General features: G+C 49.1%; 3 protein-coding genes across 3 annotated transcripts in view; 2 read left to right on the top strand and 1 right to left on the bottom strand.

Annotated features, from left to right (window-relative positions):
* The window catches only part of LOC134412273 (NACHT, LRR and PYD domains-containing protein 12-like), a 240,982-nt gene that overhangs the window by 110,212 nt on the left and 103,897 nt on the right, over window positions 1-26,873 (bottom strand). The gene's annotated exons all lie outside the window — the stretch shown is intronic.
* On the top strand, window positions 1,496-22,711 carry CFAP45 (cilia and flagella associated protein 45). The gene is made up of 13 exons (XM_063146283.1): window positions 1,496-1,523; window positions 3,422-3,519; window positions 8,836-8,967; window positions 9,080-9,216; window positions 10,813-10,957; window positions 12,303-12,473; window positions 13,417-13,595; window positions 15,060-15,189; window positions 16,555-16,701; window positions 17,261-17,374; window positions 18,232-18,425; window positions 21,078-21,302; window positions 22,586-22,711. The coding sequence occupies exons 1-13, from the start codon at window positions 1,496-1,498 to the stop codon at window positions 22,659-22,661; spliced, it is 1,776 nt and encodes a 591-aa protein (XP_063002353.1). The 3' UTR covers window positions 22,662-22,711.
* LOC134412376 (V-set and immunoglobulin domain-containing protein 8-like) overlaps window positions 25,479-26,873 on the top strand; it is a 32,343-nt gene continuing 30,948 nt past the window's right edge. The window contains exon 1 of the mRNA XM_063146282.1: window positions 25,479-25,560. Coding sequence (XP_063002352.1) covers window positions 25,479-25,560 — 82 coding nt within the window. The remainder of the gene's footprint in view (window positions 25,561-26,873) is intronic.

Genomic DNA, 26,873 nt, shown 5'->3' with positions numbered 1-26,873 from the left:
TGCGTCCTTCTTGAAGCGTGGTACCCAGAACTGGACGCAATACTCTAGATGAGGCCTGACCAGGGCTGAATAGAGAGGAACCAGGACCTCACGTGATTTGGCCTTACAGCCTTCTGAAAACCAGCTGCTAAGCCGAACCACAGAGAGGGATGCCTTGCGTTTGGGAGGCATGGCTCCTGCTCAGCCATGCTGTACAGGATGTTGGCGGTGTGCAAGGGTTACGCTTGGCTGACTCAAGTGTGCGACTTCCGCATTTAGGGGCGTGTGTCTGTGTCCTCAAAGGGTGTGTCTGTATTTGCTCTTCGCATGGCGAGTCCATGAGCCAAGGCGGGCCGCTGCGTTGGCACCCGGATTAAGGCCTCCTCTGTTTAAATGTGGGGCGGACCCCCTCCGCCGCTGCGGAAGGCTTCCGTATGTTTCAAAGAGCCCGTGTAACCGAACCAGCGGAGGGTGGTCATCGCGATGCAGCGGGGCTGCAGAATCCACTCTTGAGTTTCATCCAGAATGCTGAAGGAGCTGTCCAAGGCGCTGAACCTCATCCCCAAAATAGGTTCAGCACTTTGGAGAGCTCCTTTGGAGATTCGGCTGGTTCTGAATGAAACCCTGCATGGATTCACAACCCCAGTGAAATAGGGACCACCAGCCTCCACTGCCCTGAGCTATGGACCTTCCCCCTTAAAAATAAAGTAAGATTCCGGTCCTCATTGTTCTGAATAAATCGCCGATTCAGATACGAACATAATCTGCCTTATACGGAGTCTAGCCCAGTGTTGTCGACACGGACTGGCAGCAGCGGCTCTCCGGGGTTTTAGGCAGGATGCTTTCCTCGCCTTACCTGGAGATCACGGGAACCTTCTGCACGTGAGGGAAGTCTTCTGAGCTGCAGCTCCTCCGTGGCAAGGAATGTAAAGCCCTGCTTTTTAGCATTGGAGTCCAACAACATCTGGAGCGTACATGGACTGGAAGCAGTTTTCCATAGTTTTGGGAAGGGCGGGAAAAACAAACTTTCCAAGTCCCCTTCAACTGGAGATGCCAGAAATCGAACCTTTGGCATTCTCTGCTGTTAAGCCACAGTCCAGGCCAGTGGCAATACAGTGGAAGACGTCGCCGAGCCCCACGAAGCCAAGCAGTGCCTCTGAGCATGTGCGGAGGGTGCATTTCTTCACCTGATCCCACCTGTGGCATGAGAAGGGCCAGGCTACCCCGCCAGAGGACGTTGCTTGAACTCCGCTCTCATGAATTCATCACCCGCTGCAAGGAAGCAACGCTTGAGCTGAGGAAGGACCCAGGCGCGAGGCCCTGGCCTGGCGCCCGGGTGGCCGCGTCGCACCAAGGATTGGCAGGGGAGGCAGCACTAACTCCCGAACGGATGAGTCACTTCCCGCCATTCACATAGTGGAAAATCACAACGGGGAGAGAGCGGGCTGCTCTGGAAAAGAGAGCGGGGAATCGGACATGCTGGCGAACGTGTCCGCTCACTGGTGACAAACACAAGATGGAATGGGAGCCGGAGAAACACGCTGGTAAAAGCCTTTTGAAAAGTGCCGAAGAGGAGTTCAAATAATCTGACCTTTCCCCACCACCACACCACCCCATCCTTCTGTATCTTCTAACCAAGTTCAGGATCAGGCTGGATTTGTTAGGAGGAACCCCCCAGCAGCAGGGGGACTCTTCTACGGAGGACAGGGGCGCTATTTGAAGGTCTCCAGAGGATTGCTTGCTATTTGAAGGGGCCGGGGTCGGCATGGTCAGGCCCAGCGGGGGCCCATGGGCAGGAGCCCCCTGGAGTTGCTCCTCCTCTTCGCCATGGCAACCTGCTTGTTCGCCTGGGCCAAATAATGGTGGTGGTGCAAAGCAGGCCCAGGAGACGCCACGTCCTCCATGCTCCCTGGCTCTCTGCCTGCCAAGCAAGCAAGGGGGAGCCACGATGAGGAAACAGAGGAGGAAGGGGAGCATTGAGGGTGTCTTGTCCAAGGGCCCTCCAAAACTTCTACCTGAAGGGCTGTCCAGCTCTATTTATTTATTTATTGCATTTATATCCCACCTTTTTTCCTCCAAGGAACTCAAGGCGCCGTACATAATCCTCCTCTCTGTTTCTGTCCTCACAACAACAACCCTGTGAGGTAGGCTGGGCTGAGAGTCAGTGACTGGCCCAAAGTCACCCGGTGAGCTTCCATGGCCGAGTGGGGACTCAAACCCAGATCTCCGGACTCCCAGTCCAGCACTCTAACCACTGCACCACACTGGCTCTCCGGTTGAAGAGTAAAGATCCATAAGTAGTGTTGACCATCCAAAGTTAGCACCTGAACAACAGACTAAAAAGGCAGGCACACAGTTCATCTGGTCATTGTCTTCCCCCAAGATAGTGTGATGGACTGTATTTCTATGGAACTTAACAGTCATTCTTTCTAAATTAGCATCTCTACTTCCAAATTACCTGATGCAAATATGTGTCCCTTATTGACTTTTCTTTTGGTGACTCATTTCCTTGTTTTTATCACTTGCCCCAGCCCTATATAAAAGCTGAAACTTTTCAAATGCTTTCCCACCCTTTGCTGTGATGCAGTTTCACATTTGCCCTTTCCTCGAGTGGCAGGGAGTTCCAAAGGTCAAGGCAAGATGGGGCCCATTGACTTTGAAAGGAAGGAGGTTCCCCGGTGTCCAACCATCGGTCAGGGATGCTTTAGCGTGGATTCCTGCATTGAGCAGGGGGTTGGACTCAACGGCCTTATAGGCCCCTTCCAACTCTACTAATCTATGATTCTAAGTAGATCGCTTTGCAAAAATCTGTCTTGCTCTACTTCCGGTTGAGCAACTAAAGGCTGTTTAGTTGCTCAATCTCCTGATTGAGCCACTGCCTGCATTTATGGCCTCTTGACCCACCAAAACCCACTGGATCATCAACACCAAATCCACGCTGCTCAGCCGAGGAAGCAGATATGAGCCTGGGCTTCCAACCACCCAAGTGTGTTATGAACTGGACTTGGCTTGTCGTCCAAGCAGCTGCAAAGCCTCTCTGGGCAACGAGATTAGGTGAAATCTGTTGCTGACATAAGTTGCTTTTCCCCCTTCTTGTTTATGGCCTCCATTGTATATCTGTCTGTGTAAGAAGAGAGAAAATGAATTAACCCACCCTCTGCAGTTCAATTCCTAAAGGAGAGTCACTTGCTTAATAGTTAACCCTTTCGGAGGCAGGAGTGCATCCCTTAACACCAATAGCTGTGATTATTGATAGTGGAAGACACTCTGCACATGATCTATGGGGCTCTTGTCTCTCTCTTAACACACTCACACGTTTCAAAACTTTTCATTGGTACTAAAAACAGGTTCGAGGTTTCCGATTGACCCCCTTCCCCAAGAAACCCCTGCATGACTTGATTTTTGTTCGGTTTTCTCCCTGAGACCCCCGGTTTCCCCGGAGGTCTCTGGGGTTTCCCGGTGCATAAGGGCGAAACAGCATCTTTTGGGGAGCTGGGATCTGCCGCGGATGCCTACGGCAGCCCCTGGGAAACGGCCGCTGTGAGAAACCGCTAGGAATGCAGCAGGCAGCTGTCCCAGCCTGGGCTGCTATGGTTTCATAATCTCTCAGCCGGGTTTCGTGCCGGACGTGGCCTGTGCAATCGTTCCTTGCCGCTCCGTGGCTTCACAATAGAGAGGCCTGACCTTGGGGGCTGTGGCAGAAATGGTGTAACTGAACTCCCAGAAGCAATGTTAGTAGCGGGACATGTGTGTGTATGCATGTTCATGCACCCCTGTTTTGTGGTGGATTAGGCCTCACCCGTTCTCCCAGCTAGCCGGGAACTGTGCCATGCACATAGCAAGAACGAGCCAAGGTGCACATAATTCCCCCCCCCTCTCTCTTTACTGGTTTATTTTTGGATATTTGAACAACCCCGTCGAACTCTCAGTCCAGGTGGTAAGAGAGTGCTTTCAGAAACAAACAAACCACTTTTTCTTTTAATCTTTCTGAGCCTGCTTCCAGCTGGTCCGGCGTTTCTAATCGAGAACTCAAAGCGCTGCATTTTTCCCGGTTTGGCTTTGAGAGATGCTCCAAAAACGACCCGAATTTCCGACATGGGCCGCTCTGGAGTCCTGGTTTTCAAAATATTTTATTGAGCATTTCACACTCTTTTGTTGATTCTCTTCTCCTTCTCCCACTCCCCCAAAAACACCCTAGCGGGAAAAGAAGAAAATGTTAAATCCAGCCACTACACAGAGATTACTCTTGTGATTCATGGTCGTCATCACACGTTCCCAAGGCTCGCAAGGTCTGAAAATGTTCAGGGCTGAACATCACTGGTGTAGTGGACACAGGGCCCACAGAGACGCTGTCCTGGGACTTTTTTATTAGCAGGGACCGTGATATCATCTGTCTCCCTTTGATTGCTTTAAGCTCAGCAGAAGAAATGGATTTTCCCAGTAACAATGCATTGCTCCCTGTTGTACCGCAAAATATTTAAGGGTTTCTTGGTCTTGAATGGGCCATTCCCCTCCCTTCCAAGTTGATGGAAGGTAGATATAAAAAAATCCCTTTATGTCAAAGATACTGCCCTTGCAATAAAACTGAAGTAGAGAACATTACGCATGTCCTGCTCTTTTGCAAGACCTAATGTTAATTTATGTATCCTTCTTTTATATACTCGTTTTTATCTTAATTTTAGAATTTCTGTCAACCGCCCAGAGAGCCCCAGCTATGGGAGCGGTATATAAGTGAAATAAATAAAATAAAATAAATAATTCTTTTGATTTTGCTCCCTTCCACGCTTGATCCCTATGTATTATTTCCATATATGTTTTAATGGTATGTTTTCTGTAATTAATTTAATGTATAGATTTCCCTGTTGAAACAATTTGTATTTTTCTCTTTCTGGTCAATTGACTGCAAATAAAGATGATGATGAATGGGCCATTCAGACCCATTCGCTTGACAGCAGAGCTTCTCCTAGTGAAGATGAGAAGTCTGGTTTGGATTTTCCCAATAACCAGATATTGTTCCCTGTTGTAACGGCGGCTTGGGTAATTAAGACCCAAGAGCTTTCTCAAAGTCCTGCTTCTGGTGGAGATGAAACTGCTAGAAGTGGTTTGTTGATAGGGATCAAGACAGCAGCCTGGATTTTTGGACTCTCCTCTGCAGCGACACTCAGGATGCAGGCCTCCACTTCAAGATTTACCATTCTACCACTACTCATGGTTGGCCTCGTCGCTGCTTCCCCATCAAACTTTTGCACAGCGTCACCTGTGAAATCATGGAAGAATTCTGTTTTCTGGCTCTTCCAAGGTAAGTAAGGTGGCTATTGTCCACATGTCCTCTGTTATGAAGACGGTCTTCTTATTTCATGGGCTAAAAGGGGGCAGTCCTCTCTTTGAAGGGACGAACGGTGTCCGTTTCTGTCCTCTTACGGGGGAGGAAAGGGGAGGTGGTGATAAACACCGCTTTGTGCGCGTCACAGCCGTTTCCCAAACGGGAAGTGTGTTCCCACAAACATGTACACAACATCTATAAATGAGCAGAGATCACCCTGAAAAACATAGCTACTGCTTTGGTATCTCCCCTGCGACACACACACACATATGACAGCTTCTCAGAAACATCGACCAGCTGTATTCCTGGAACTCAACGCTACTCCGGCAAAGGGCCTGAACGCCTTCAGTCAGGGATGGATGTCAAGAGTGCCCCCTCCAACAGCTGCCCAGTTGGGCCCTATCCAGCTGTTTCATGCATTCCAGCTTCCCTAGCATTGGACACGCAGAGGAAAAGATTAGCAGGGCCTTCTCCATGGTTCAACAGCCCTGGTGTACATGGTGGAAACTGGCTGGTGGAATGTCCTTCAATTAAAAGCAGCAACACTCCAGAACAACCTTAGGAACATAGCAAACTGCTTTATACCGAATCAGACCCTGGGTCCATCTAAGCCCAGTATTGCCAACACAGACTGGCAGGAGTGGTGGTTCTCCAAGGTTTCGGGCAGGAGTTTTCCCAGCCCTACTTGCAGATGCTGGAGAACGAATCCTGGACGTTCTGCGTGGAAAGCAGATGATCTACCCCTGAGCTATGCCGCCACCGCCACCCAAGTCCAACGCATCTGGAAGGCACAAGGTTGTCAGGAGTGTGCCTTCGCTATTCCATCACTTTTTAAAAAATAAGCAGGAGGTCTGCTTTCTGCAAAGAAATTAGTGCAGAGCAATGGTCTATGCGCCACCTCGTGGCCACACACACAAAATGGATGTCTCCAGCATGTTAAGAAGAGAACAGTAATATTTCTTCACATGAGAGCACTCTTCAAATACTTGAAAGGTTGTCACACAGAGGAAGGCCAGGATCTCTTCTCGATCCTCCCAGAGTGCAGGACACGGAATAACGGGCTCAAGTGACAGGAAGCCAGATTCCGGCTGGACATCAGGAAAAACTTCCTGACTGTTAGAGCAGTATGACAATGGAATCAGTTGCCTGGTGAAGTTGTGGGCTCTCCCACACTAGAGGCCTTCAAGAGGCAGCTGGACATGCTTTAGGGTGGATTCCTGCACTGAGCAGGGGGTTGGACTTGATGGCCTTGTGGGCCCCTTCCAACTCTACTATTCTATGATTTGTAGAATGCTTTCAAGTGTTCTTTGGAGTCATTAGCATTATTAGCATCATTAAGCGTCAGCATAATTACTAATCATCAGCACAACTAACCATTAGCCTAATTAATAATTATTATTAGCACATTGTCTAAACTTCCAGTTTTAATAACGCATTTTCCTTTATCTGGAGGGGCTAATAATAGCTGCCCATAAATAGCAATGTAGAAATCCAGATTTCCAATACAGTTCTTGTTATTTCGTGTATGGAAAGATGTATTTAGGGTTTCAAATGCTAGAATAACTTCCGTGGAAAACCTGGAAGTTGATCATCCTGACATTGAGTTGCACGTCTCTACTGTTTTATCTCTATGGGAAAAGCAAGTCTATGGAAGACCGGAAGTGTTGCTAAGCGGTGTTTGTCGAAAACACGTAAATAAATAAGTTATAAATACACAAATCCGTTCGGGAGCAGAAAACAGTCTAAAAATTCTAAAAAGAAACGAAAATAAAGGGAGAGCGTGACGTCACTTCCGGCCTCCCAGGGAAGGTCCCGCCTCTTCACGTCCCCGTTGCCTAGGTGAGACGTACAGGTGGGAGGTTCTGGTGTTGCCATGGCGACGCGTAAACAAGGGGCGGGGCTTCTCAGAACCGGCAGCAGCGTCGGAAATGGTGAGACTCGAGGGGGGCTTAATTCCCCCCCCAAAAAAAGGTCCCGGGGCTCAAGCTCTACCCTGGGATCCCTTAAGCCCCCAACCCTATTTGTATATGGCCATTCTACAGGGGGAGGACGAAGGGGAGGCCAAGGGCACTCTGCCCATGCTCAGAGGCACTCTGCCCTTGCTCAGAGGCACTGTTGTTTACATGGCTGGATTCACATCAGATTGCTAAATGCACCAAATATTGCAGCAGCAATGAAAACATTCTTGCTCTTACTGCATTTTAAAGTTCTTAATTGTCATCGCTGGCCAGCCGGAGAGCTTTTGTTATATAAATCCCAATCATCATCATAAATGTAAATATTGTTAATAAATTGAAAATAACCAAATATGAAGAACTAAGTCATTCAATCCATGACAACTAAATGCTAATTAAACAATAAACAAAAATTAAATAACAAATAACAACAGCCCTTTTTAGCTCTTTACATTGTTTTAATTTTTGTACCTTAAAATATTTTGGATTATGTTTTATTATCACGTTGTGTTAGAATGTTGTAGTTTTGCATTTTTGTGTAAACCATTTTGTGAATTATTATTATTATTGATATTATTATTATTTAATCAATTGCTGAGAACTGGCCCAGAAAGCCTCAACTATTGGGCGGTATAGAAATAAAATATTTTTTAAAAAAATAAATAAATAATAAATTAATAATAATAAAATAGTATAAAAATAAATAACAATAATTTAAGAGAGCCATAAAGACTGATCTCTTCCGGCAGGCCTACCCAGTTGAATTTTAAGATGCCTTTTAATAATGTGCTGCTTTTAATAATGTATTAGTTTTAAATGTTTTAATTAGTTATATTATTTTATGGTGTTTGCATTTGTGTTGTACCCCGCCTCGATCCAGAGGGAGAGGCGGGTAACAGATACATTAATTAATTATTATTAATATTATTATTAAACAATGCAGAGTGATAAATATAGCTGTTTCCATTGCTAAGCTCCCAACACTTGGAAGCAGGTTCTGGGGCTTAAGGAGCCCCTGAATATAGATGAAGTCAGACAAGTCCTGGGTTAATCATAGAATCATAGAATAGCAGAGCTGGAAGGGGCCTATAAGGCCATCGAGTCCAACCCCCTGCTCAGTGCAGGAATCCACCCTAAAGCATCCCTGACAGAGGGTTGTCCAGCTGCCTCTTGAAGGCCTCTAGTGTGGGAGAGCCCACAACCTCCCTAGGTCACTGGTTCCATTGTCATACTGCTCTAACAGTCAGGAAGTTTTTCCTGATGTCCAGCCGGAATCTGGCTTCCTGTCACTTAAGCCCGTTATTCCATGTCCTGCACTCTGGGAGGATCGAGAAGAGATCCTGGCCCTCTTCTGTGTGACAACCTTTTAAGTATTTGAAGAGTGCTCTCATGTCTCCCCTCCATCTTCTCTTCTCCAGGCTAAACATGCCCAGTTGTTTCAGTCTCTCCTCATAGGCCTTTGTTTCCAGGCCCCTGATCATCCTGGTTGCCAGGGAATATTGCTCGTTGCCAGGGAATATTGGGGAGCGGGGGATTAAAGAGCCTTCGATGCCCCCTTAATCGGATTCTCCCTTGCAGCCGGGCAGTGTGTGCTCCCTGGGCGCCGCCTCTAACACCTCCTCCACCCGCTCCCGCTCCCACTCTCACGCCCGCTACAGAACCAGGGCCGCCAACTCGGAAGTGGACGAAAGCCTCTTCGGGATCGCCAAGGTGAGTACCCGGCGGCAGAAGATCCCCGCAGGGAGAGGCCGGCGAGCGGTAGCCCTAACTTCGGGCCTTATAGCCCGTTCTGAGCGTTTCTGACCTCTGCCCTTTCTCGCAGAAAGTGCACCTGTCTCGCTCCGGCAGCCCCATCGTGATCCTTCAAGATGTCGCATCGGCGGCGGGGAAACCCCTCGGCTGGGGCCACAAGCCGGAGACGATCCGCCTCATCACTAGGGACCTGATCCGGGACCTTGTGTAAGCACCAGTTGCTGGGGAACATGGGGGTGTGTGTGTGTGCTGTTGCACCATGTCCTGCTTTGTTCGTCCCTGGCCAGTATCCGGGGTGGGTAGCTCAGTTTGGGAGGCAATTTGAAAAAGACCATTATAATTATTAATGCAGTTAAAGAGTGCCTTTAGCAAGGTGCCATCTTGGTGTGTGTGCCCCCTTCTCCACACACACACACACACACACACGCACACACCTCTTCATTGGCTTCCAATTCACTTCTTCATTGGCTTCCAATTCACTTCAGAATCCAATATAAACTTCTCCTGTTAACCTTCAAAGCTTTTCACGGTCTAGCTCCTTCCTATCTCTCCTCTCTCATCTCACACTATTGCCCCGCTCGTGCTCTTCGCTCCTCTGATGCCAAGCTTCTTGCCTGCCCAAGGGCCTCTACTTCCCTTGCTTGGCTCCGTCCATTTTCTTCTGCTGCCCCTTACGCCTGGAACGCTCTTCCAGAACATTTGAGAACTACAAGTTCAATCGCAGCTTTTAAAGCTCAACTAAAAACTTTTCTTTTTCCTAAAGCTTTTAAAACTTGATGTTGTGCGGACTTTATACTGTTAGTTTTACCCTACCCTGTGCCTGCTTACCCTACCCTGTGCCTGTTTGCATTCTCTTCCCCTCCTTATTGTTTTACTATGATTTTATTAGATTGTAAGCCTATGCGGCAGGGCCTTGCTATTTACTGTTTTACTCTGTACAGCACCATGTACACTGATGGTGCTATATAAATAAATAATAATAATAATAACCTCTTGACCAGCCAGGCCCCCCACGACAGCCGTCATGTGACTGGTCACATCCTCCACGGCAGCCGTTCGCCCACTGCAGTTTCTCAACCTCTCATATGTGTGGGACGGCATCCCTGTTTGATGAGATCCCAAAGATGAGCCTAACTAATAAACATTGTGACTTTGGCATCTCTTCTTTGCAATGGGCAAGCAGCTCCCCTTCACCTTGCCATGTCCCCGCTCCCTGAGGGTCAACCGTGTCCCCCACCCCCCCTTTCCAGGCCAGCTGCTATACCAAAATCAACCTCACTGTGTCAAACCTCATCGCATCTAGTTTGGCTCTTTACCCGGTACCCCATCCTGCACTTCTTCTGTGCAAGTCCCATTCTAACCCTGCCCTCACCCATCGGCCAGAGAACCACGGGGCCACCAGGAAGTTACACCCCCTGCCTCCCAGGAAGAACACGGCGAAGGGGAGACCCACCTGGCCCCATCCATCGGCCAGCGAAGCAACAGCCGCAGGGGCCTTCTTCACCTTTCCTTGCTAGAAAGAACACCTGTAAGAACTTTGCCACTAAAAATCGGTGCCTGCTTTTTTGCTTTCTTCGTGCCCCTTTCCTCCTCCCTCCCCGACCCTTTTCCTTTCGTGTCGCGTCTTTTAGATTGTAAGAGCAGGGACTAATTCATTATTTGTCTTTGTAAGCCGCTTCAGGTAGCCTTTTGGGGGCTGAAGAGGGTGAGTAAAATGCTGTAATTAAATAAACTGACCTCTCAATTTGGGAGTCATGAGATCGATCCTGTTTCTTTCTCCCCCGCCCTCTTTGTCTTATCTAGCGTTCCCACAGAGGACCCGTCAGGAGAATCCCTGATCATTAGCCCTCAGGATTTTGCACGTATCAAGGATGCATCTCGGGTCCTGACGAAGGAGGAGCGTGAATCTCAGCAAGCGACCCTCAGGGCGGAGAGAGAAGCTGTCATAGTATGTGTGTTCTCGCCTTGTTCATTGCAGAGTTTCCTATTCGTTTACTGCATTTATATCCCACTGGTCTTTCAAGGAGCTCAGGACGGTACACCCCGGTTCTATTTATTAATCGCCCTTCATGTACAAGGGACTCCAGGGTGGCGTATACAGGACACGATAAAAAAAAAAGCAAACAAATACGATATGTTAATAACATGACAAAATAAGAGGCGTGAAAACTATTCAACCAGCGAGCAAATCCAATCAACCCAACTACAAAAGAAAAATTAAATTCTGGCTTCCGCTTCCAGCCCACAAAATTCAAACACATCTGCCTCCGCAATGCATTTGTGCCAGGCAGTCGCCAGTTGCATGCAACAGCGTTTTGCGCTGGTTTCTGAACAGCCTTCAGGGGTGGCTGCACATAAAGCATGTTACAGTAGTCTAATCTGGAAGTCACTGGTGCATGGATGTGAGTGGCCTCCTAGTAGTCAGCATATCAGCCAAAGCAGATTTGTAGCGTAAAGGAAGAGCTATTTGTTTAAGCCTCTGCCTGGTCACCTGGAAGAAGCCCTTAACTCGCCAGAGGTGACTAGGTGAGTGGATGTTTCCGAGCCTGTATGTCTCAACCTGATGAAACTGTCCAGTTCTGGTGCTTGTTCACCTTCCCTGACACAGTCCCTCTGAGATAGTCTTAGTTGTGTGGCTATAGGAGAGAAAGCCTTAATGGTGGAAGATCCTGTTTCCAAAATACTCTCCCCAGGGATGCCTGCCTGGCACGTGCTCTAATGGAGTCCATCAGGGGAAGAGCCTTCAGTGTGGTGGCCCCCCTCCTATGGAATTCCCTGCCTCTGGAGGTCAGGCAGGCACCAACTTTGTATTCCTTTCGGCGCCTCCTGAAAACATCATTATTCCAGGAAGCCTTCCCTTGATGACCAACGTTGCATTTTGCTTTTTAAAAAAATCTATTTTAATGTGTTTTTATTTTATCTTGTACACCACTCTGAAATTTTGAATGGAGAGTGGTATATAAATATTGGATATTATATAATAATAATGTTGTTTGGCTGCCAGGTGAATATAGGTGTGAGTTTTTTTTATCTTCCCCGGCTTTTTAAAGTTCTCAACGTCACTGTGTCGTGCGTTGTGCTGTTTCTGCTGTCTTTTGTGTGTGTGTATGTGTGTGTTGTTGTTGTATTTATTGAATATACTCTGGGATTTTTTGTTTTTCAAATGATTCATTTGTAAGCCACCTAAGGAAGCAGCATATGAATCTTCAAAATCAAATCAAATGGTTTTCCTTTCCCTGTTATGGCTCCGGAACGAGGGAATTACGCCTGACCGGCTTGTCTCTCCACCCCAGGCCGCGGTGAACGAGCGAAAGAAATCTATGAAACTGAAGGAGATCTTGCGGAAGAAAAATGAGAAACTCAATGACCTGGAACAGGAGGCAAAGGAACGGGCGCAGTACCTGTTGGAGCGGGCCGCCAACCTACGTATAGAACAGGAAGATGAGATCAAATCGCTCGGCGAGGTGGGTGGAGGCAGGGAGCAATGGAGCTCTTCTGGCAGCCTTGTATTTAACAAACCACCTGGTTGCTATAGGCGACTGGGAATCCCATGCAGGTGAGTGAGCAGGGTTTTCGTTATGGCAAACCCACATCCCATTGATTTCAACGGACCTACTCTCGTGTGACATATCTCTCTGGGTTGGGTCAAGATTTAAAATTCTTGCTTCTGAATTAATCATTAAGAGGTCCCAGAATCCATCCTTTCTAGGAGTAGGTTTAACTACCTGCTTTTGTACATTCTGGGGCAGAAGCTTTAGGCTTTGGAAACAGACTTTGGGACCAAACCCTAGCTCCAGATGAGGCCCCACGTGCATTTTAGCTCCCCTTGTCTCATTCTGTGGTTGTCTAAGACTCTTGGGGGAAGCCAGTGGCATCTGGCAGGGTCAGGTGTGAGCAAGGAGGATCTGGTCTTGGCGAAACTGTCAAGTCTAGGGGGTGGGGGCGGTGATGTGTCAGGGAAGCAGAACTCAGTTATGATAAGTACAGCAAGGTGAATAAACGCAGAAGACCTCATGTGTAAGGCACAGCTGAAACAGGACCATGGATGGAGTTCTCCCCTAGAAGAACTATAGGAAGGTGTTGTCTCAGCAGCAAGCAGAAGCCAACAGAAGCCTTACGCAGGCAGCCATAATCTATAGCAAGATCAGCTCCATCCCTTCTGAAGTTGCTGGCTGGCCTCTTAAACACCCCTCACCTGATTTTGTAGTACCAGACTTCTGCGAGGCTGGGAAGATGCAGGTTTTGCCAGAAGTTCAGAGGATGATGACAAGGACGTGTCTTCTGGATGGGGTGGTGGGCTGGACATTGGATTGCCTGTCCTCTGATTCTCATTTATGTCAGAGTCATCTCCTGTACCCTGAAAAGTCTGAGGGCCCGGGGCTCATGACACCCCTCTGCTCTTTGCAGATCATGCTGGAAGCCAAATGCCACGCTATCCGTGACGCTCAGATCCTGGAGAAAAAGCAGATTGAGAAAGAGCTCGAGGAGGAGGAGATGCGGCTGGCCCGGATGATGGAGGTGGAGCGGCAGAAAGCCAACAAGATGCAAGATGAGCTCGAACAGAAGAGGAAACAGGAGTTGTTCTGGTGAGACCTCACCCATGTCTTCTGCAGGGCTTGGGGCAAGGTTAAAGTTGCAGACAGGGGATAGCTAGCTGCCCACCCCGCTGAGCACACACGTCTAGCGCCGCTTCTGGTGTGTAGGCACGTCCTGTTTTTACCCCTGACAAGGCAAAGCCTTGCAGGTCTTTGAACCATTTCTCAAAAACCTGCCAACCTCTTTGACCAGCGGGACAAAAGAAAGGCACGTGTCCACCACGAGGAAGCGATGCCCATTCCAAGCCGCCGAAGAGCGTGAACGGAGAGTCGGGAGGTTCCTCGTTCGAATCTTGGCTCTGACATGACCTCACTCAGTAATCTCAGTGCAATATGGGAAGATAATAACACTGATCTACTTTTATAGGGCTGGTAAACGCTTACAGCTAGATAATGTGCGACGTGAAGTGCTTTGAAGAGCTCTGTAAATGGCGAAGTGATATGATTTGTTCCTCTCTATCTTAAAAGCAGTCTGATAAGGATGCAACCCTACGCATGTCGAGGCAGGAAAAAAATCCTACAATTCCCAGCATTTCTCAGCTGACCGAGGAATGGTGGGAGTTGTACGACTAAACATGCATAGATTTGTGTCCTTAAGGAATTAGACACACTCCACGGAGGAGCCTGTCTGTCAACTTCTTTTAGCCATGACAGCTAAATAGATCCTCCAAGTTTAAGAGTAGTCAATCTCCAAACTTCAGCTGCTGGGGGCAGACAACGGGGAAGGCCTTGATCTTCCTGCCATGCTTGTGAGCTTCTGATGGAGACAGAATGCTGGACTCGACGGACCCTTGAGGTCCATCATGCCTTTGGTGAAGAATTCTTCTAATTATTTTTCACTTACTTATTATTTATTTGAAAGATTGTTTCTTTGTTTATCCCGCTCTCCTACCAAAAAGGCTTTTGGTATAACTTGCAAACAATCCCGTTAAACAAAGCAGTCCCTTGCCCCGCAGGGTTACGGTCTTAAAAAGCACGGCACACGAGGAAAAAGGGGAGAGTGGGAAGAGGAAAAAATGAAAGAGTCTTCCAGCCAGGGTGGTGGACCGCCCCTTTTCATCTCCATCAGTACAGCCTCTTCGAATGGCTGCTGGGATGCCCATCTTCATGCCAAGGGTAGGGTGGAAACCAGGAGATGGCTTCCTCGGATTTTCTCCAAAATCATGTGGACTACAAACCTAATTTCTATAAATAAAAAAAAAAGTGCCCTTCCGCAAAACCTCCGAATTCTCACAACTCGGAACCACGGGAGTTCCAAATTCTCAGAATTCCCTTTGATTATTTGTTCACGGGATTCTCTTTCCGGGGCGGCGGGAGAAGGGAGCGGCTCCTTCATTATCAGAGCGGCCTGCCTGTCCCTAAAAGGAACGGCGCAAGTTGGTGAGGCGAGCTGTTCCGGCGCGGGGCGGGCCCCGGTTGCTCCACACGGACCCTTTCCGCCACCTGCTTCCCCAGGGGGAGGCGCCACATCATCGAGCAAATCGAGAAGAACCAGGAGTTGCGGGCCATGAAGGCTGAGCAACGGGACCAGGAGGCCCAAGAGATGTTGGACTACCTGGAGCGTCTGCAGTTCGAAGATGAGAGGGTAAGGAGGAGCGGCAGTGGCGAGGGAATGGGCACCGGTGCCCTGATCTGCAAGCAGAAGGCCCCAGGTTTAGAGCTCTGGTTCTCTACTGCCGGCTCGGGGTGGTGGGGTTTGTGGTCCAACCGCTCCGGACGTTGGCTGGTCTAAGCGGTTCTGGACGAGATGGAGGAAGCGGCTGTCCTGGTCCAAGGCAGGGATCTTCTTGTGTTCTTAGGGAAAGGGCTGTAGTTGGACAGGAGAGCATCTGCTTGGCATGTGGCAGGCCCCGTCCTTGGCAAATCCAGCGTGAAAGGGATGGGGACGGCGTTTCTGCACCGGAGACCCTGGAATGCTTGGGTCAGTCAGAGCATCCCATCCTAGGCCAGGGTGGGCGCATTGTCCAACCTGGTGAAAAGTAGCTTTCTGTGTCAGAGGCCTGAAGCCGGAGGACGTGAACCTAAGCCTAGGGTGACCCTATGAAAAGGAGGACTGGGCTCCTGTATCTTTAACAGTTGCACAGAAAAGGGAATTTCAGCAGGTGTCTTTTGTATATATGGAGAACCTGGTGAAATGCCCTCTTCATCACAACAGTTAAAGCTGCAGGAGCTATACTAGAGTGACCAGATTTAAAAGAGGGCAGCTTTAACTGTTGTGATGAAGAAGAAATTTCACCAGGTTCTCCATATATACAAATGACACCTGCTGAAATTCCCTTTTCTATGCAACTGTTAAAGATACAGGAGCCCGGTCCTCCTTTTCATAGGGTCACCCTACCTAAGCCAAGCCTGCATAACAGAATCCATGAGGCCGGACACAGTCGGCCAAACCCCCAGGGACGGGAGACCACTTTCAGCCCAGGGCCGAGTTCAATTTCAGATCGACGCTCGGAGAGGCTGCATTTCAGGGGTGGGCGGGACCAGAGGCGCTAGGGGCGGGGCTGAAAATACCAAACACGCCGGCGTATTGTAGCTGGCAGCTCTTGCTGCCAATAACAGCTTTAGGAGAAGCATTTCAGCATTTTTAGAACAGGGGAAAACATGGAAAAGTCAGGAAGGCCCTTGATGATTTGTGGTTGGGGGAATGGGGGTGGAGCCAGTAGGAAAGGGTGCAGCGTTCTGGGGAACCCCGGTTGCCTGATTTCACCCCCGGTTGCCTGCGTTTGGCCCTAGGGTGTAAAGGCCTTTAGGCCACCTCCGTTATTACAGATGCAAGCAAAGCAGCCAAAGCCGCATGAAGTGGGATTGGGATAGAATTTCAACTCTTGAAACAAAAAATAAATGAAAGCCCAGCTCCCTTTCAGACACAGTGCAAAGGGGCCCGCCGCTTTGTGCACGAAGCACAGTTCATGGTGACGCTCCGCTCTCTGTCCCCCTGAGCCTCCTTCAGGAAATGGAGCGCCGCAGGCTGGAGCGGCTGAGGATCCAGGCCGAGATCAAGCACATCAACGACGAGAACCAGAAGCGTAAAGCGGAGACGCTGGCGCAGGAGAAGATGGCTGACATGCGGGTGCTGGAGTACCAGCGGAAGAAGATGGTACATAGCTGGGTGGTTTGGGCAAATTTGAGGGCACCGCTTGGGAAGGAATCAGCCGCCCTGCCTGTAGGTCCATCATCCCCGGAGGTCCTGCTGTATGTCCTGCCACCAAAAGTGGTTCAGTTGGTGGGGACGTGAGGCAGGGCCTTTTAGGGGGCAGCCCACCAGTTACGGAATTTCATCCTGAAGGTGAAAAAGCCTGTCTAGCCCAAAGGCTTACGATGTATCTTCAGGCCTTCCCAGTTTCCTTCTATCCCACTCCACAGAGACCCTGTTAGACAGGCGAAAAAGCCCGTCTAGCCCAAAGGCTTACGATGTATCTTCAGGACACGACACGCAAGGAAAAAGGGATGAGGAGGGCAGAGGAGAGGGGAGAAAAAACCAAGCTGTTCAGCAGGGCTGGTGGAACGGCCCCATTTCCCCTCTCATCTCTCCCCTATATGCACGCCCAGGCTTGTGACTACGTATCCCATTGCCGTGCACCCCAGCCTGCGGAGGTCCTGTCCCTGGGAGTAGTTTGGTTTTGACCAGCCAGCTCATTGTCTTTGGTCTGGTTTAGGCACGGGAGGCTGAGTTTGAGGCCGAACAGGAGAAGATCCGTCGAGAGAAGGAGATGGAGACAGCCCGCCTCCGGGCGCTACAAGAGAAAGCCCAGGATTATCAAGCAGAGCAGGTATCATTCGGCGACAAGTTCTTAAAACGCGGCAACTCTCTCTCTCTCTCTCTCTCTCTCTCTCTCCACAAACACACACACACACATTTTCTCCCCCAAGCCCTGTGCATCTGGATGAGTTAGTTATCTAGCTTAGCCTCATTCCTGACAACATTTTCAGCCGGCAACACAACTATTCTAATATCTACCTATTAGAGTAACTATAAATCAACTTCATCCCCCTGGTTGACTCCAGTCCTCTGAACTCAGGGATGAGCAGAAGGTGGATCTCCAAATGTTTTGAACTTCAGCTCCCAGGTGGCTCTGCCAGGATGGTCAGGAACGCTGGGAAGGAAAGTCCCCAACTATCCGGCAATCTACTTCCTGCCCTGCTCTAAACCCATGCTCAAAACTAAACAACACAGCCGGTTCCCCTGGAGCAGTATCCAAGACGGTCCTTCCCCCGGGGGGGCAGTTGATGTCAGTTTATTTTACTGCTTATCCATTTATTTACAGCATGTTTTTACCCTTCTTTTCACCCCCGCTATCTTCAAACTGTACGGACTGCAAAGTTGACGCACTGGCTAAAAAATGTCTCCTCCTAGTGGCTGAAGGTGTTGTTGCGATCTTCCAATGCACGGAGACATTAATTCATGTATTTTAAAAATGAAATCATCCGGCAGTGTGCAAAACCTAGGATCCCTCTAGTAGGCACGCCACGTTTCAGCTGTCCCGATTTCCCGGTCTTGGTGCAGCGGTGCTGATCGACAGACGGACGCGCAGCCTGTTTTATTACGCTATGTGATGACATTCCCCCATCCCGCACCGTACAAAGGATCCTGCAATCCACCCGGTGTGTTCTCTTCCCGCCACTCCAGGACGCGCTGAGAGCCAAGCGTAACCAGGAGGCAACCGAGCGGGAGTGGCGCCGGAAGGAGAAGGACGCCGCGCAGAAGAAGGCCCAGACGGAGGCCATGCTGAAGCAGAGCCGGCTGGAGCAGGTGGCCCAGAAGGAGCACAGCCTGGCCATACAGGTGCAGCGGGAGCGGGCCGAATTTGAGAGGATCGTCAGGTAAGGCAACGGCCAGTTGCTTCCCTCTGGGGCTGCTTGAAAAACCGGGATGCTTTCACTGGGACATAGTAAGGATGGCGGCATTGAATTGGCACACTTAATTTAAGTCCTGGCTGCCATTTTTGCATTTGACGGGAGGGGAGAAGGGTTGTTGGGGCCTGGTGGCCGAAGCGTGGTTTGACAGGTGATGGCACAAGCCGAATGATTGGCTCAGACTGAGGAGACCTGCCAGAGTTAGTGACTTTGTAGGGAAACCACATTTTTAATGTCACTTGGATCCTGTTGGTTTGGTAAGCTGCAGTACCGGCAGCTGCAGAGGGAGGCGCTGCAGCACACCTGAAATCAAGCCAGCCAGGTGGGACCTCATTGGCTCCCTGTGTCACCTGATCCCTGCTGAGCTGACCAGCTGCAGTACCACCCTTTGGCCAGCTGCAATTGGTGGCGCTGCAGCGCAGCCGAGATCAAGCCAAGCAAGTGAGACATGATTGGCTCCAGGTGTCACCTGATCCCTGCTGAGCTGACCAGCTGCAGTACCGCCCTTTGGCCAGCTGCAATTGGTGGCGCTGCAGCGCAGCCGAGATCAAGCCAAGCAAGTGAGACATGATTGGCTCCAGGTGTCACCTGATCCCCGCTGAGCTGACCAGCTGCAGTACCGCCTTTTGGCCAGCTGCAATTGGTGGCACTGCAGCGCAGCCGAGATCAAGCCAAGCAAGTGAGACATGATTGGCTCCAGGTGTCACCTGATCCCCGCTGAGCTGACCAGTTGCAGTACTGCCCTTTGGCCAGCTGCAATTGGTGGCGCTGCAGCGCAGCCGAGATCAAGCCAAGCAAGTGAGACATGATTGGCTCCAGGTGTCACCTGATCCCTGCTGAGCTGACCAGCTGCAGTACCGCCCTTTGGCCAGCTGCAATTGGTGGCGCTGCAGCGCAGCCGAGATCAAGCCAAGCAAGTGAGACATGATTGGCTCCAGGTGTCACCTGATCCCTGCTGAGCTGACCAGCTGCAGTACCACCCTTTGGCCAGCTGCAATTGGTGGCGCTGCAGCGCAGCCAAGTTCAGGCCAAGAAGTTAGATATGATTGGCTCCAGGTGTCACCTGATCCCCGCTGAACTGTCCACCTGCAGTACCGCCCTCTGGCCAGCCTCAGTCAGGGGCAGGTGCTGCATTGCAGTCAAGTTCAGCCTTTCACTCTCTCTGCAGGTTGCCACAATGGCACAGGAAGTATAAGTTGCTTGCATCCTGCTGCCAAAATCCCCCATTTAAGGCCCTGCAAGAACTATGGGTTGTAGGGTTAGTTTGGCAGCTGTGCCGAGTCCCAGGTGCAGAATCCATCCTCTCTGCTTAAAGGCCTCTTACGAAGGCGAGTCCGGCACCTCCCAGGATGTCCAATACCTATCGTAAGACTCATCACCATCTCTGGCAATTAAGCCAATTAACATCTATTGTATCCTAGTGCCAGGGCGATGGAGTTATCAATTACCTTGTTTACTGATCACTGATAATAACGCGGTTGTAGCATTTTGCAGTTAATTTTATTCTGACTGCACTGTTTACAGTTCTCCCGCCATCTGTACTGAATAGAGCCTGGAATTAATTGTTTGGGTGAACCGCCCAGAGAACTTCAGCTATGGGGCGGTATAGAAATGTAAGAAATGAAATGAAACTGCAGCCGGCCTTCCCTCTAACCTGGCTGCGTTAGCCCTCCCTGCAACAGCCTCAGCAGTTGTTATAGCCTAAGGCAGTAAGACTATATAAACCAGTTGCTGGGGAACATGGGTGTGAGGGTCAACAGCTAGTTGGCCACTGTGTGAATAGAGCGCTAGACTAGATGGACCCTTGGTCTGGTCCAGGATGGCTCTTCTTAGGATGGGCAAAGTCAATCTGTGATCATTTGGGACTAATCTACACACAGCTGTTAATCTGCTGCATCTACTTCGTTGCTTTATTTTTTTATTTATTGCGTTTTTATACTGCCCAGTAGCCGAAGCTTTCTGGGAGGTTCACAAAAATCAAAACCATTCAAAGTCTTGCTATTTACTGTTTTACTCTGTACAGCACCATGTACATTGATGGTGCTATATAAATAAATAAATAATAATAATAATAATAATAACAAACTGTATAAAATTATGATACAAAATACAATATAAAAGCACAACCAGGATAAAGTCAGCATCAGTGCAGAAATACAAATTTAAAACCGCAAAGTTAAAACTAATTTATAGACTGTTAAAATACTGAGAGAATAAAAAGGCTTTCTGGTAGGGCTGTGCTCTGCTCTGTTTCGGATCCCCGAATCCGGAGCGGAGCGACCCGATCTGGACCCGCTAAATTCGGATCCAGATCGGGTCTAGGGCCCTCCAGATCAAAGCGAAGTGGTTCGCTTCGGATCGCTTCACCTCGATCCAGAGCTCCGGACACCATTTTGAACTTTTTTTTGTATTGAATTGTATTGGGCGAAAAAACGCCTATAACTTCTTTATTTTTAAAGATAGAGCCCTGAATTTTACTGAGGTTAGAAATTGCTCATTGGGGGTCATTTGGTCCTTAAGGGAAGTGTGCCCAATTTTTTCAGCCTTGAGGGCTGCATGTCAAGCCACACAGACACACACACACTCCAGCCTCCTTGTGACATCTCCCCGCAACTCCAGGATCCAACGGGAGCAGATTGAGAAGGAGCGGAAGGAGCACGAGCGGCGTGTGGCTCTTCAGCAGACCCACGCCGATGAGATCCGGCGCCAGGTGCGGGAGCACCAGCAGAAGCAGATCCAGGAGCGCATTGCCATCTTTGAGGAGGGCAAGCGCCTCAAGGAGGAGGTGCGCCGGCGCAGCGAGCGCATCAACGAGATCAAGCAGAAGAAGCTGGATGAGTTGCGGTGAGCGCAAAGTCTAGGGCTCACTAGGTGCCGGTTGTGGTTGTGTCCCATGTAGGCATCAAACGAAAGAGGTTAATCCTCTCCTGGACGCTAAGGGGTGGTGGTCACGTCGGGCCTGTCCATGGGTTCTCAAGGTAGCTTGTTCAAGAAAAATAAGCCACCCTGGCTGCTTTCAGACAACACGCTAACCCGCAATTCAACAAACAACCCATGATTTGAAAGAACCCACACTCAACCACTGAGTATAGGTTAGTGTGTCGTGTTGACAGCTGTATTTTGAACACACTGTGCTGGCAAGAAATCCTGGCTTTGAATTGGCAGTTTTCCAGGTGTGAGGGTAGTCTGCTTAGCTCCCATAGACCATATGCTTGGCCCTCAGAGCCTCCTTCAGAAACACGTGGGGTCCTGCAAGAGGGAGACTGGGGATGGAATGGATACACTGGTAGCCAATCCTTCGATCTTGGATTTCTCAATTTATTTCTGTGGGCAGCTCTTACGTCTTAAAAATAACTTCTCGGTATGGAGCAGGAAATAACTTATTGAGACAATGAGCCTATCCGGAAAATAAGATGGTTCTGTCTTCCCTTTTTATATCTCTGTGTCTCTCCATTCCTCCTCCTCTCCCAGCCGCTCCATTCCATCGTCCCTCCTGCCTTTATTCGACGGGTTTTTGCTCTCAGCATTCCATGGTTATTTGTGGAGGGGCTGTAGCTCAGTGGTAGAGCTCCTGCTTTGCATGGAGAAGGTCCCGGGTTCGATCCCTGACATCTCCAGGTAGGGCTGGAAAAACACCTGCCTGAAACCCTGAAGAGCCGCCACTGCCAGTCAGTTTCAGCAACACTGGGTTGGATTGACCAATGGTCTGACTCAGTATAAGGCGGCTTCCTGCATTCCCAGGTTGTTTTAGGGGATTCCCCCCTCCATATATTTCCCCCCTAAAGTTGGTTTGTTACTTCTGCAAACCTCAAGGATGCGCAGAGCCTTCTCGATTCCTCCCTCTTGGGCGTGGGCGCCGGCATGCTGGCTACAAAAATGCAAGCGCTCAGAGAATTGAATCAGAGGAAACGATTGTGCAACACCAGGCAACATGCAGGGAATTTGTTTTTGTTTTTTTAAATGGTATTTCGATCACGTAATCTCCCCTTCCCTTGTTTAAAGTGGTGCTACCCAGGGTCAGGTTTAGTGCCTACGTGAGATGTAGGCCTGTGCTTCTGCGCCCGGGACGCAACAACCAATCGCGGCCCCTCCGGTGACCGGCTTCTCCTTGTTCTCCTTGTCTGTAGAGCCGCCGGACTCCCCGAGAAGTACTGCAGCCAGGTGGAGCGCAAAGCATTCATCCAGCCGACCCCAGTACACTGAACGGGAACGGTGCTTCCACACACACACACACACCCTGTAGACTCTCATTGTGTAGCCTAGATTTTCTATTTTCTTACTTTCTGAGAGTGTTTTGTGAATAGAACTATTTCCGGACATAGCTGTGTGGATATATATATATTTTTCCTTTGGAGTCATAACGTGGATGTTCAGGGAGCCTTTAATACCCCACTCCCCTACTGGAGTAAGCCAACTTTGTAAATAAGCCCACAAACGTTACTAGCCTGCTTTATTGTTTTTACCAGCCTGCTAAGATGCTAGTAGTCTGCATTTCCATGTTGGCCATGGAAGAAGGAAACCCCACTCTTCCACATCTAGTGTGGAAATGCAGGCTCCTAACCTCTGATCAGGCTAGAAAAGAACGCCGTCTGTCATGCAAGCTGACAGAAGAGGGATGGGGAAAATCCATCCTTTGCTAATGCTTGTTTGCCTACATGGAATTTCTCATCGCCTATGGCGACCCAGTGAGCTCTTAAATGCAAAGCTGGATTCTTCCGCATTGTGACCGGGATTGGGTGCGTTCCGCCATTTTATTCAAGCCAGTGTTTTGTCGGTTGCAGAAGTCTGCCTCTCCAGCAAATTGGCTTTTGGCTTAATTTAAAAAACACCCAAAAAGGAAAGGAAGCAATTTTTTGTAACAGCAATAATCTTGCCAAACTCGTGGGCGGCTTGTGGGGGTATCGTGGAAGCCGAAACCTCAGGTACGGACAACCGGTCAAGGGTCAGGTTCAACCGCTCTGCCTTTCTTGTGATTGTCAGATGCAAAATACATGATGCAACATATACACAACTTAGCTCAGCTTGCATAATTCATTGCTGATTTATGCAGTCTTGAGAGGGCTGATCTATTCTCCCAACTGTGCTCTCGGATTTGGGAGTGTATTTTGAGCTGTAGCCCTAAAATTGTAAGAAGCAGATGTGTTTTCCTTTCTTTCTTCCTTTTTTAAAAAAATGACAATATGGAGAAACTGTTCCACCTGTGTCCTTCTTACACCACTGTCTCTGCCTCGTCCTTCCGTTTGCCGTATCCAGAGAACGTTGGCATCAGTCGTGACAGTAATACCCATGACAGGGTTGTCAAAAAGATTAGCCAGCATTAGTTGGGATTATGAGTGAAAGCCCTACTTGCGCTGAAGGGAGCATGCTTCAGACATCCAAAATGTCATCGTTGGGAAGTCTTTGTTGCTCAAGCAGTGAAGGAAAGGGGAGAAGAAGCCCGTATGACCAAAGGAGTGGAAAAGCAGGAAAGAGAAGGGAACGGTCAACTTGGGAGCGATTACAAGAGCTGTCACCGGTATGAAAGGGACACGCCTGCTGTGTGAGGCACAAACCGAACATGACTATGAGAAGGGTGTGAGGGAGAGAGAGAGAGGACGTGCAAAAGGAAGTTAGTTGGAAGTTTTGATGAGGCATGGTTGGTCGGTAATGCCGTACAACTTGACAAATCGGTTTGATGGCAGACGCTGAGTCAGGCCCTGTCTCTGCATTTGACAGGTATCAAATGAATCAAGGGGTTGCGCTACCTACAGTATCAGAGGCAGTAAGCCCATGTACAACAGTTGCTGGGGAACATGGGCGGCAGGGTGCTGTCGCATCCATGTCTTGTTTGCGGGTTCCTGGTTGACAGCTGGTTGGCCCTCGTGTGGACAGAGTGCTGGACTAGATGGACCCCTGGTCTGATCCGGCAGGGCTCCTGTTATGTTCTCACGTTGTAGCATATAATTCTAGTAGCCAGTAAGCCAAGTGGTGGCAGATCTGAGAGAGACAAAAAAGAGAAGGGCTTCTTCGCACACCACCTTCTTAATTCATGGAATTTGCTACCACAAGACGTGACGACCCCCCAACTTTCTAAAGAGATTAGAGAAAACTCATGGAGGATACAGTTACCGATGGCTACTAGCCATGATGGCTACGTCTTACCGCCGGTATCAAAGGCAGTATGTCCTGCATACCTGTCGTTGGGGGGGCGTGAGCGAAAGGATGACTTTCTGTCCCGCTTGTGGATTTCCCATTGGGACATCTGGTTGGCCACTGAATGCAGGACTTGTTCCGATCCAGCGTGGCTCTAGCTATCTTCCGAGATGTGCTGTTAAATTATTTTAGACTCTGCATGAGCGGGGGATGCTGTTTAGGTGACGAGTATTGCTTCACTTATTTCAAAGGTCCTCTGCTCTTCCTTCGATGGCGAAGTGTATTTCCCCACCACCACTTCTTTCGAAATCTGGTCGCTGTGTTTTGGAGACCCTCCTGTCCCTTCCGCTGGGTGGGGTCTGGACGCCTGCTCCCAATCACAGCGCCACGGCCTTCCCTACGAGGACAGGCTCCAGCGTCTGGAGAGCTTCACTTTGGGGAGGAGAAATCCCAACTAAGGGAAAGAGAAGGTGTTACGAAGGGTTGTGAAACGGTGCAGGGCGTGTGAAAAACAGCGCTCTCCTGTGAGATTGTTTGAGCAGGCGTTGTAGTTCAGTAGAGGGAATTCTCTGCCTCTTGAAGATGCATTGGCTTTTTTTTTCCTTTAAAAAAGAAGAAAAGGGTTAGGGTTAATGGATGCCGATATCTCAGTGGCCGTTCGTTGCAGGACCAGCTGCGTGTTTTGGAGGGCACTGGGGGAAGACACAGTGAGTCCACCTTCACGTGGCCATGGTCAACAGCTGCTCTTGCACCACTCCCTCTTCTTCAGCATGGCTCCCACTTCCTTGTATGGCAAGCAGAGAGCCAGGGAGCAAGTGGGTCATGGCATCTGCTCCTCCTTCTCAGTGTCTGGGCCAGAGCGAGAGGCAGGCGAACAAACGGGTTGCCATGGCGAGGAGGAAGAGCAATTCCAGGCAGCTCTTGTCTGTGGGCCCCTACTTGGGCGTGGGCCCTCGGCAGATGCCCTACCGTGCCGACCCATGACACCAGCCACGGTTGACTGCTATTTCCCATGAGGCCAAATGGAACCAGTGGCCTAGGGAGGTTGTGGGCTCTCCCACACTAGCGGCAGCTGGACAGCCATCTGTCAGGGATGCTTTAAGGTGGATTCCTGCATTGAGCAGGGAGTTGGACTTGATGGCCTTATAGGCCCCTTCCAACTCTACTATTCTACGAAATGGTCTTTCATCTCACAATGACATTAGCAAGGCATCAAGGCTGAGCTGTGGGCAGCTATCAAGCTGGCGTTAGGAGACCAGAGCTGAAGCCAGGAGTCAGAGCGGAGGTCAGCCCAGGGCTGTTTCCCAATGGGGCTTTTATGCTGCAATTGCAGTGCCCCCATAGCCCTTCCTGTGCAGAAGAGCCAACGGCCACCTTGGATGGGCAAAGTCAGTCTGCGATCATTTGGGGTCATTCTACACAAAGCTGTTAATCTGCTTCATCTATTTATTTATTTGTTATATTTATTTATTTATTTAATTAATTTAACGTCCCATAGCCGAAGCTCTCTGGGTGGTTTACAAAAGTTAAAAACAGTGAACGTTAAAAAGTATACAAAATTTAAAACCATCAAAATTATAACAACAACAGTATAAAACCACAGTATCCATTTAAACAACAACAGTTCTGCCATTAAAAAACAAGCAAACTTACTGTATGTTGTTAAATGCCATTAAATGCCTGGGAGAAGAGAAACGTCTTGACCTGGCGCCGAAAAGATAACTACGTTGGCGGCAGGCGAGCCTCATCAGGGAGATCATTCCATAATTGGGGGCCACCACTGAAAAGGCCCTCTCCCTACTTCGTTGCTTTATTTTTTATTATTGCATTTTTATACGGCCAGCCTCTCCCAGAACCTCTCTGGGAGGTTCACAAAAATCAAAAACATTCAAAGTATAAAACAAACAGTATAAAAACAGGATATAAAACACACTATAAAAGCACAACCAGGATAAAATCAGCAGCATTGTGCGGAAATACACATTTTAAAATACAAATTTAAAACCGCAAAGTTAAAATTGAATTTATAGACTGTTAAAATACTGAGAGAACAAAAAAGCTTTCTGGCTTTCTTGTAAGCTTCTGGGGGCGGGGGAGACGGACATGTCTGACTGTAGGTGGCAGGGTGGCCACGTAGGCTTTGTCAAAAAAGAAAGAAAGAGGAACGCATCACCCCAAATGATAAAGTGTACATTATATGTATTAATACAAATTCAGATACACTTTAAATAGAAATTCAGCCCCTCTCGCCATAGTGGGGAAGGCTGGGACCAGGGCTAGGAT

Source organism: Elgaria multicarinata, chromosome 21 (genome assembly GCF_023053635.1).
Source record: "Elgaria multicarinata webbii isolate HBS135686 ecotype San Diego chromosome 21, rElgMul1.1.pri, whole genome shotgun sequence".
In the NCBI taxonomy this organism is placed as follows: domain Eukaryota; kingdom Metazoa; phylum Chordata; class Lepidosauria; order Squamata; family Anguidae; genus Elgaria; species Elgaria multicarinata.
Note: the sequence above shows the minus strand (reverse complement) of the source record. Positions and strands in the feature narration are given on the sequence as shown.

Coding starts and splice junctions, on each gene's coding strand:
- CFAP45 (XM_063146283.1), top strand. CDS start 1,496: ATGGAATGGGAGCCGGAGAAACACGCTG. Junction 12,474..13,416: donor AGATCAAATCGCTCGGCGAG/GTGGGTGGAGGC, acceptor TGCTCTTTGCAG/ATCATGCTGGAAGCCAAATG. Junction 18,426..21,077: donor GAATTTGAGAGGATCGTCAG/GTAAGGCAACGG, acceptor CCGCAACTCCAG/GATCCAACGGGAGCAGATTG.